Below are 10476 nucleotides of genomic sequence, written 5' to 3' on the forward strand. Positions count from 1 at the left end.
AGCAACTATCCGCTTCAACCTACAAGTCAAGCTACCCCTAGCCAATGAGGTAGTGAATAACAACAGAATCCAGCTCTTTCTGAAGCCACGTGGTGCTAAACAAAGCAGTGACATAAAAACTTAAGAACCAACTGGTTGGCGGTGTTATTGGGATGGTGGAAGAAAGGTACCCTGTTTTCTGCTGGGCTCCTTCCCCCGGAGGAAGGAGGGAATAAATATATAAATATATGTATAGAAGTTTGCTATGTCTGAGTACTGAAGATGGGATCATCCCACCAAGACAAATGCTTCAGCTCCATGCATTGGGTACTCAGGAGCCTTCACTGTGTTATTTTTTTAAAAAGCAAATCATTAGTATATAATTGGCTACTTCAGAATGGGTGTGTCCTCTTCAAGAGGGGAAGATAGAGTCAAAAATACGCTCAATTGTCTGAGCCCAATAGGCTTGTTTGGGAGGGAAGGAAGGATTCTGTGTGCTACGATGATGGGACCTGAAGTCTAGATGTTGACAGCTGACTAGGGTCAACCTTTCATGGGCTTCCAATGGCATCTGGGTACGAATGCACTATCATAGATTAAGGAGAAGGCTACAGCAAGACAACTTAACTGGTCGATATTCAAAGTCCCCCAAGGGTTACTATGGATAGCTACAGGTTTGTTTGAAAAAGAAGCAAACGTAGTAATAATAATAGTAGTAGTAGTAATCTATATTATACTTAGTAGTAGTGAAAAAGAATAAAAGCTACCATGGATATAAATAACGACAGTAACAATGTTTCGACATTCCTGGTGTGATGGTGACTCTGAAATTCAAGTAGTGTGCACATGCCAAGTGTGTTTTCCTCAAAGACAAAGTCAGAAAATAAAGAGAAGCTCTGAGGTTTGGGCACTGGAATGGCCACAATTCCAGCACCTCCTCCTTGGCACAGGAATGGAATTAGGATAGCTGGGGAGAAAATACGGGGAGGGTATAATGGACGCCATCTCTTCTGCTGGCCGTTAACTTACTGTGCCCACTTAAAATAATACCACACCATGTCGGTGGGAAAAAGCCCCATCACTGTCCCATCAGGTTTTTAATTTTTATTTTATGTATATAGTTTTTTGTTTTTTTTAAAAAATTGCTTCTATAGTTTGTCTTGAGGCAAACCAGCAGCGCCCTCAAAGCTGGAAAGGGTACTGTTTCAAATAGTCATTCATTCTCTTTGGTAGAGGCAACTGGTCTGTCTCGGCAGTCGACCGGTTGATCCGTAGCCTGCAGAAGTGCTGGAGGCTAGGAGGGCTGTCCCTGCGCTTGAGAGGCTGGATGAGTTTCAGGTGCACGGCCGAGACCTCCTTCTGCATAGGAGGCAAAGGCATGGGAGGCGGGTAAGGTGCGTCCGTTTTGCTCTCCACGGTGCAGGAAAGAACGTAATGCTGGATCAGGCTGACCACATCCGGGAAGGTCAGAATGCGAGGCTTGGAGAGGCAGTTTGAGTCTAGCCGGAACTTGCTGTCGGCATATTCGATGCGCACGTTGGTGGGGCCTCGGTTGGTCTTGACTGAGAGGGTGAACAAGTAGCTGGGGTGAGTGCTGTCCCGTACCAGGAAAGTCCCCTCGGGCATCTTCTGGAGCTGCTGCTTGGCTTCGCTGGCTGTGATAGAGCCCCAGTACCAGCCTAGAAGAGAGGCAGAGAGATAAGAAACACATAGAAGAAAAAGTACAAACTAGTCAAAGAATAATAGGGTTGGAAGGGACCTGGAGGTCCTCTATTCCAACCCCCTGCTCAGTGCAGGATCTACAACAGGGTTTCCCAAACTTGGGTTTTCAGCTGCTTTTGGACAACAACTCCCATCATCCCTAGGTAGCAGGACCAGTGGTCAGGGATGATGGGAATTGTAGTCCAAAACCAGCTGGAGACCCAAGTTTAGAAAACCTGATCTACAATCATAATGGAAAGTAATACAGGGAAAGGAGATGTATTTGTTTACTACTGCACACTGCAGTACATTCACGGTGGCTTCTATGGGATTTCCCCACTTATCCAGGCTGACAGTCTAAGGCAGCCTTGTGGCTGAATATGGATTTGAATCCAGATCCCATTTTCCCAAGCTGGACCCTCTACCCACTAGCCCACATGGTAAGTCCCAATGAGCTAAGCAGGGATTCATGGTGTAGTGCTGCAGGTCCAGTCTCCCCAAGCCAGCTTTTCAGAAGAACATGGCACCATTTGCCTGGCTGCACTGAGATCTAATGAAAAGCCAACCAGTTCTCAAGGCCCATAATGCCCTTCTGAACTGTCACCATTGCCACCCAATGGTGTGTCATCCATATCTCCACTGCAAGCAGCTTTCAACAGTCATTGTTGCCCATCAACCGCATGAATGCTTCCACTTCCTTGTTATTTGCACCTCTAGCACACATGGCACGCTCCACTACCAAGTCTCCGAGGGCTCTTACCAGATTCCTGCAGATATGAAAATGTTTTGGCAATGCATAGCAGATCCTCTTCTGGGTCTCGTGCTTGAGGCGGGCTGTTGTCCGGTGTGGGCGCCACAAAGGGTGGGGCAGGCTCTTCTTGGAAAGGTGTGACTGACAGAGGCTGCATGACTTGCTCTGACAGATTCGCTGCAAGGCCCCCAAGCGATAGGCTTCTGATCTTCTCCTCTGCCAGCAAAGGATGGGATCTGAAAGGAAGGGCATTAGAATTAGTTTTGGGGTTTTTTAACCTTGCCTGGCAACCAGGTTGCATCAATGCATTGCTTCCTACTGTACTAACCCACTATGTGACAGCCTCTTACACTGCACAAGCAGATAAACAGAGGAAGAAGAAAGGGAAGAAATGCACACCACTTAACTGTGATAATAAGCACACAAAGGACTAAGACCCACTGAAGTGAGTGGGATATGCTTTTCAGTAAACATAAATGGGGTCGTGCAGCCTTGTCCCCAGACAGAAGATAACTGACAGCACAATCCTATGCATGTCTATTCAGAAAGAGTCCTATTGAGTTTGGTGGAACTGCTCCCAGATTACTGTATATAGGATTGCAGCCTCAAATACTCTTTCCATGCCTGTGGCTTTTCGGTCCTACAGACCCAGTCTTTTTCTTTCTCTTTGATTGCAACCCATAAACATTTAGCTGGGAACAAGTCTCACTGAATCCACTTACTTCTGAGTAGATGCATACAGAACTTCACTTGATTCCCTGACTATATCCCATTAAAAATCAAATGCACTAAAAGAGAAATTTGGAATAAGTTTTAAAATTCACTCTTATGCTTTTCAAATATAGTGCTCTATTTTCTACTGCATCTCAAACATTACTGTGCCTGAATAATAATTACCAACACATACGCAGGGGAAAGTGTTGAAGCGATTTTGGGTGTACACGCGTCTTACGCAACGTCTCTAAGAGCTAAAGAGTCAAAGAATAGCATATACGCTTACAGGCAGCCTACAGTCGGATCTGTTCTTGCTACACTTATTGTCTGGCCCCTCTCCTCCTCCTCTGCCAGTTCCATGTCCCACCACTCTTTTCCAGCTACCCACCAAGACTGCACCCATCACGAAATACAAACTGGATGCTCATTCATTAGCCCCAAGTGAACTTGTCTGAAAACCTGTGGAACTGGCAACAGGGGTGGACTCTGGTAATATGGCACCCTGAGTGAGGACAAAATTGGGCGCCCTCCCCTCTCTCACTCTGTGTATTATTATTATTATTATTATTATTAGTAGTAGTAGTAGTATACTGCCCTATACCCATAGATCTCAGGGCATAAATTTACAATATTAAAACCAGGAAATGGGTAATAAAAACAAAAACAAAGACAACCCAATAACACACACACACCCTGCCGCTTCCACAACACATTTTAAAGGGGCATTGGCCAAAGGCCTGGTTAAAGAAGAATGATTTTGCCTGGCATTCTTGTGCAGGGCAATGGCCTGCATTGCCCTAAATCCAGCTGTGCTGGTGAGGCACACAGGCAGCAAAGTCAAAGTGTTTGAGTCCCATTTGCAAAAGGCCTTTCTGCTTTGGTTGTACAGCCTGCCACTTATTTGGTTAAAAAAACCCACCCCGACGCATGGCAGACATTGCATGCAGTGTCAACGACACCTTGATGAAAACAAGGGATAAGGTTACATATCCATCCTATCCCATCGGTACAGTGGTAGCTCGGGTTAAGTACTTAATTCGTTCCAGAGGTCTGTTCTTAACCTGAAACTGTTCTTAACCTGAAGCACCACTTTAGCTAATGGGGCTTCCTGCTGCCGCCACACAATTTCTGTTCTCATCCTGAAGCAAAGTTCTTAACCCGAGGTACTATTTCTGCCTTAGCGGAGTCTGTAACCTGAAGCGTATGTAACCCGAGGTACCACTGTATTCTGCTGGTTGTTACCGGTATTTTCCCCCTCCATATAGCCTGGTGGTCTTGCTGCTTGGCTCCCTTCAATTGACCCAGTTGAATATGGAAGTCTAAAGATGAGTCAACAAAAAAAGCACAGAGAAAAGTGCATGTATCACCCACAAGGGATGTGAATGCCGAGATCTTCTTCTTCTTCTTCTTCTTCTAAGCAATTGTTTTCTGAGCTGCAAGCTTTTGCACCTCCCCAAAAGGGGAAATGCACGAAAACACAAAAACCTTATCTGGAACACACCCACTGCAAGGCGGCAGGCAGTACAGTAACAAATATGATTTGTGTGCTAAATTTAGACATTGCTAGAAATTCACAGTGCTAAAGTTTTGAAGTGGGCCACACCTTTCCTCCATAACAATGAGACAAAGTCCTTCTCAGGCAAACCATGGCCAAGAACCATTTGCCAACTCAGTTTCTCAATTCTGTTCCACTCCATAGCTTTTCTAATGCCGCCTTTCAAAAGCACCTACGGATGTTGGCCCGGGCTCTTAGTTTCTTTGTACCTTGTGTAACCACTTTACTCTCCAAAGTGGGTGTGATAGCAACCGGCAAATCTGAACGTATCAGTAATTTTCATGGTAGTAAATGACTAACAAAGTGAAAAGGCAGGAAGTAGCTGTAATTACCAGCAAGGCTTCATTACAGGAGTTCTCAGTTCCAAATTCAGTTGATTCAGGTCCATCACTGGACCTGAATGTTACTATAATGGGCAGTCCATAAAGATTACGGTACCTGTAATAGGGAATACTGTACACTTTGGACTGATCTTTTCTCTGTTGTGATGCCCTCATTTTTGCTTCCACCCATACGGGGAAGAGAGAAATGTCATTGAATGTCACAATTACCTGAATCTGCTTTGTTCTTAATACTTTTCTGTGGGAGGGGAGATGTGGAGTCCCACAGAATTAGAGATAATGAGGTGGGAGGGTTCATGCTCACAAATGAAAGTGCCCTTCTGTTTTCAGAAATATCTGGTTCATGAGGAAAATGTTGAGCAGCCCTGGGAATTCTGATGCATGCGTAGGAATCTAAATATTTAAATCTTCGGCATAACCTTTAATTCTCATTCCCAACTGGAATCAAGTTTAAGCATCTCTGCCCATAAATACCTTGCAGTCCTTGTCTCTGCCACCCATTCCTCTGTCTTCTTCCTTGCCTACTTTAGACTGTAAGCTCTCAGTCTGGGTTTTGTTTCTGCATTGCTCTGCATTGCTTATGAAACTCAGTAGAGCTACATATATTTTAATGGCTCACATGTAAATAATAAATAATTTAAAAGATTAAAAAACAAAACAAAATCCAGAGATTCTTAGGAAACCCTGTCCCATATATTATAGGAACAGAATGGCCAAATCAGTTCCTAATAAGCTGACGTATATATGCTTCTGATAGTAAGGGTAGAGGAAAATCCTAATATCAGCTTCTGCTTTTGTTGCGTGGTTTCATCTTTCTTGCACAAGAAGTAACGTCGTCGTCCTTTCCTCTCACCCTCCTAGAGATGGATGTTTACCACTCATATAAGCAAACGGACAATGAGCTAGCCTTACGCACCAACCCCAAATAGTAGCTAACAAAACAGCCACTCCAGCTGGCAGGCTCTAAAGGCCTCAGAGTTTCTTGGCCAAAAGGAGAAGAGGGCATGAGGCCCTGTAACCCATCTTATTTTCTGAACTGGATACTTGGCATGGGCTTCTTTGAACCATAGGTCTGCTTGCTGGGATTACAAATACTAGGCAGAGAGGGCAAAGGGCCTGGCATGGTGGAAACGGTCTCCTCTGTAACTGAACCCAAACCTCTATTGTTTGTAGAAATAAATAACCTTATCCCAGTCCTTTAAATCTTATTCGTGGAGTTTGCAACACACATCCCTTCTTTAAAATAACATTTTAAAAGTATTCTAGTCTGCCCCTTGTTTTGTTTTGTTTTTGCAGCAGGGGGAGTGATGCTGTGCTCTGTGATGTTAATACCATTTTTTGCTAGGTCTTTCCCTGCATTTGGTGTCCTTAGAGAAACAGTCCTTGCAGTCCATGCATCCTGGCTGCTTAACTAGGGTAGGAAAGGGAGACAAGAGTGAAATTTTGTGCTTCAACCAAGTGAAGGGCTCTAGGGTGTGACAGAAAGGCATTTGCAGCAAAGAAGGAATGATGAAGACGTGTGAGAGCTGCCACCGCAGCATCATCCCATGAAGCATGCCGCCCGCACAATGAGCATGGGGGGGTGTGGTACAGCGATGTCACCCACCCTCACAGCTGACACCTGGTGCGCACCGCACCCGCCTTCCTCTGCCAGTGCAACTGGGAATACGAGAAAGGCTGGTGTGAGTAGTAAGCCGGGGAATATCTCTGAGTAGGTGTGCAAGAAGATAAGAAGATAAAAATGTTCATGCCAAATGAGGTAGTAGCTTTCTAAATATGATCTGAGAGGAACATAAACTGAAGCAGACTGGGCATAAACATAGGGCAGACAGGACAATAATAAAAATGAAATTGTACCCTCCCTGCAAAAAGAGGTATCTCTTTTAGGGAGTATCAGAAAAGCATCTACATCACCAAAGTGTGATTGCTCAGAGGAAGGACACAGACTGAGAACCAGTGTGCTGTAGTTGATCATTCTGGACTGGTTCACATCTCTACTTATATCCATGAAGCCCAATGGATCTATGTACTTTGCAGGTTTGTTCTGAGGACAAACCTCATGTCTATCACCTGGGCCCTTTGGAGGAATGTCAGTCTTTCTAGGATTAAAGAGATATGAGCCATGTGGTCTATTAGCTAGTACTAAATTAAGGAATGGTGAACCTATCAAAATAGCAACAACGGTTTAATCAGAAATTAACACAACAACCAGTATACTTCTCAAGCTGAGCTACTTAGGAAAATGTGAAAGGCAGTTTTAAAGAAAGGTTGCAAACCTTCTCCAAAGAATTATTAGTTCTGGGGAATAAAAAATGAATTAGCAGCCCCAAAACTAAAGCTGAAAGTTCTGGAGTTGCTTACTTCCCCAGCAAACCAAAGTTAAATGGCAAGATAGGAAGATTCAGGAAATTCTCCAGCCCTGTGCTTTATTGAGTGCTTTTCTATTCTCCCTTCGGAATTCTGCTTAAGTGAGCAGGAGACAAGTGGCTTCTAACCTGCACAAAATTCTAGAGAGCCCCAGGTTAAAAGCCAGCACAGGAAGCAAATGAACTGTAAAGCAACAGAGGAAGAGGAACGATTCACACCATTATAGCAATTTTAAAATGTGTTACATTTTAAATGCTTTACACTTAAAGCAATATGATACCGCTTTAAACAGTCATGGCTTTCTCCAAAGAATTCTGGGAGTTGTTAGGAGACCCCTATTCCCATCCCATCCCAGAGTTCCCTGTGAAGAGGGATTGATTGTAAAATCACTCAGGGAATTGTTTTTTTTGGGGGGGGGGAGAAGCACCCTTAACAAACTACAACTCCCAGAACTATTTGGGGGAAACCATGACTGAAGTGGTCTTGTAGTGCTTTAAATGTATGGTGTGAATGAGGACAAAGACTAAATTAGAGCAGATGTGTTTTGAGACTCATCACACGAACAGAAAGTATTAGCAATGAAAACAAAGAAACTGGAAAATCGTTGTGGTGTCTAGCCAGCAATACATAGAGGAGGTGGAAACCCCCACCTCTGCCAGAGTGGAAAGGGGCAAAAACTTCTAGATTCTCTTTTGGAATAGTTTTAAATGGCATAGCTCTTAATGACTATATAACTAGGTAAGTATTTTACATTGCTTGAGTGTGGAATGTCAGACAACATGCAGTCTTAGTGTACAGGTACCACCCCTTGATATCTGAAGTAACTGTAAATGTTAGTCTGGCGGCACGAGTATGAGTTCTAGTTGGGACTCTCTGGTGTGATAGTAAGAACAGTGGGATACATCTAGTCAAACTGAAAAATTGTGCTGTCCTTAAGTTTCACAAATGCAGTAACATGTAGATAGTTGCGTGACCAGCGTGCCATGTATACATCACACACACAGAGTCTTGGGTAGATAAGCTATTATCAGTTACAGCAATCTATGTATATTTTTGCAGTGGTGTTGGGTTTTTTTTAATTATCTGAAGATGGTTAAAACAGTAGCCCTTCACTACTCACAACAAACTGTTCAAGAGTATTTTCTGTATGTTTGGAATTCTCTTCCAGTTGATCCCCACACACCGCTCCTCAGTTTAAGTAAGATTATAAAGCCTCTTTGCTGCAATTGCATGCCCACTTATCTAGAAGTCAGGCCTACTGAACTCAGTGGGACTTTTTTTCTGAGTGGACATGTACAAGATTGCACTGTTCATCTTTAATCAAACACGCACAATAGAAACAGCAACTCTCTTCTTTCCACTTGTTTTAAAAGCATATTGAATTTTGTTAACTTGATGTGCTGCATGTTTACCTTTTTAAAAATGGGAACCTGCACAAAGGGTGACCTTCAACTGAAATAAATCAACTGAAATAAAGTAACTTAAACACACACACTGATTTGAATTGAAATCCCTTATTTAAAGAAAAGGGGGTTTGAGGACTTGTTCCACAATACCTTTTCAGTACTTTTTAAAGTGGGATAAGAAAATTGCAAAGTCTTTGAGGGATCTTACCCTTGAACACAGAGGATCATGTCACTCCAGGACCAAGGAAAGAGCATCAAGTCTTCGGGGAACTGGGGGGAAAGATCTCCCTCTTTTCGGTTTCTTCTTTATGGTCGGTCTTTGTTCCCAAACAGGAGGTACCACAATCGGCCAGTAAGTGACTCGGAAAAAGAAGGATGGATGAAGACCCAGAAGCCTTCTCAAAAGCACCTTGGAGATCACTCGCTGAAAAGCAGACAGTTTGAGGTATCCAGAAAGTCTTTGCTCAGCAAGTTACGAGTAAGAAAAGGTCCGTAACCTTAGCAGTCTTCCACTGAACTCTTGCAGAGGTGAATTGTTTTTAAAAAAAATTACACGGGGAAAAGAAAAAAATATGAGAGAAGGAAAGAAATCTCCTTCCCGGTGGCGTATAAAATCACCAGCAACAAATGGAAAGAAAAATCAATAAATACGTCTCAATAAATAAATAAATCTCTCTCTTGTCTTAAACGCGTGGAAGAAGTGAGCAGAGAGAGTTGCAGCTCGCCTGGACGCTGCCTCTTGAAGTAATCTTGAAGCTCTGGGAGGGGGGAAGCCACTACTAAGTAATCTTTTGTTTGCTCCCTTTTAATCTGTTCCAGGAAGTGGTGGATTCCTGGAATTGTATTGTATTCACATCACTGTGCCGACGTTAACAAGAAAAAAGGAGAAAAATATATAAATAGATGCGTCCGTGGCAGAGACCTTGCTGTCAGGCTTGCTCTCCTGGAGTTAAAATAATCCCCCCAACAGATCACCAAAATATCCCCCAGCTGGAAAGGGAGAGGGGTTTTCAAGGGATCCGGCTGAAAAAGTTGCTGGTTGTTTTCAGGCTTATCCAGCATTGCCTGCCGCCGCTCTCTGCGTTCAAGGAAATACCTTTGATAGATTTCCAAGAACTTTCCAGGAAAGCGGGGCCGGACCGCGTCCTTCTGCCAATCAGAGCGAAGGAGGGCAGGGCCGGGCCTCGGAGCCCTGCCAATCAGGGGCGGATGACGTCGGATGCTGTAATGATCCTATCCCAGTAGACACGCGGAGAAACCCGCACGCCAACGCGGAGGCAGAAAAGGAAGGGCGGTAGAGGCGGGGAGCAGCAGCGGGAAGCCTGGCGGGCGTTGCTAGTAGCCATTTGGCAAGAGGGGCCAAGCGCCCGCCGCTTCTTTCTTGAGGCTCCCAGACAGGGCGGAGGAGCAGCAGCACGTTTCCCTGCCTTGAGTAGTGGGGCAGCTGCCGGCTGCCTCTTTTATTAGGTTTCCTTCCGCCGAAGTTTTGAAAAAGCCTATGCTTTACACCCCACGTTTGTTCCTGGCGCTGCATTGGGAAATAAATAATAGTTGGACGACAGCAATTTTATAACGCTCTGCAGAAAGTGGAGTCATTGCTGCTGAAAGATAAGGCACGTCCTCTTCCTGGAATTTCGCTCTTCTTTTAATTCAAGAGTAGAT

The 10476-nt window shown here is 44.2% G+C and overlaps 1 protein-coding gene across 1 annotated transcript; it reads right to left on the reverse strand.

Annotated features, from left to right (window-relative positions):
* Window positions 1-752: 752 nt before the first annotated feature.
* Window positions 753-9916, reverse strand: CISH (cytokine inducible SH2 containing protein). Its single transcript, XM_053377454.1, has 3 exons — window positions 9023-9916; window positions 2441-2667; window positions 753-1658 (listed from the first exon to the last, which is right to left on the reverse strand). The coding sequence occupies exons 1-3, from the start codon at window positions 9067-9069 to the stop codon at window positions 1162-1164; spliced, it is 771 nt and encodes a 256-aa protein (XP_053233429.1). The 5' UTR covers window positions 9070-9916; the 3' UTR covers window positions 753-1161.
* Between the last annotated feature and the right edge of the window lie 560 nt (window positions 9917-10476).

This window comes from Podarcis raffonei, chromosome 2, assembly GCF_027172205.1.
Source record: "Podarcis raffonei isolate rPodRaf1 chromosome 2, rPodRaf1.pri, whole genome shotgun sequence".
Lineage (NCBI taxonomy): Eukaryota > Metazoa > Chordata > Lepidosauria > Squamata > Lacertidae > Podarcis > Podarcis raffonei.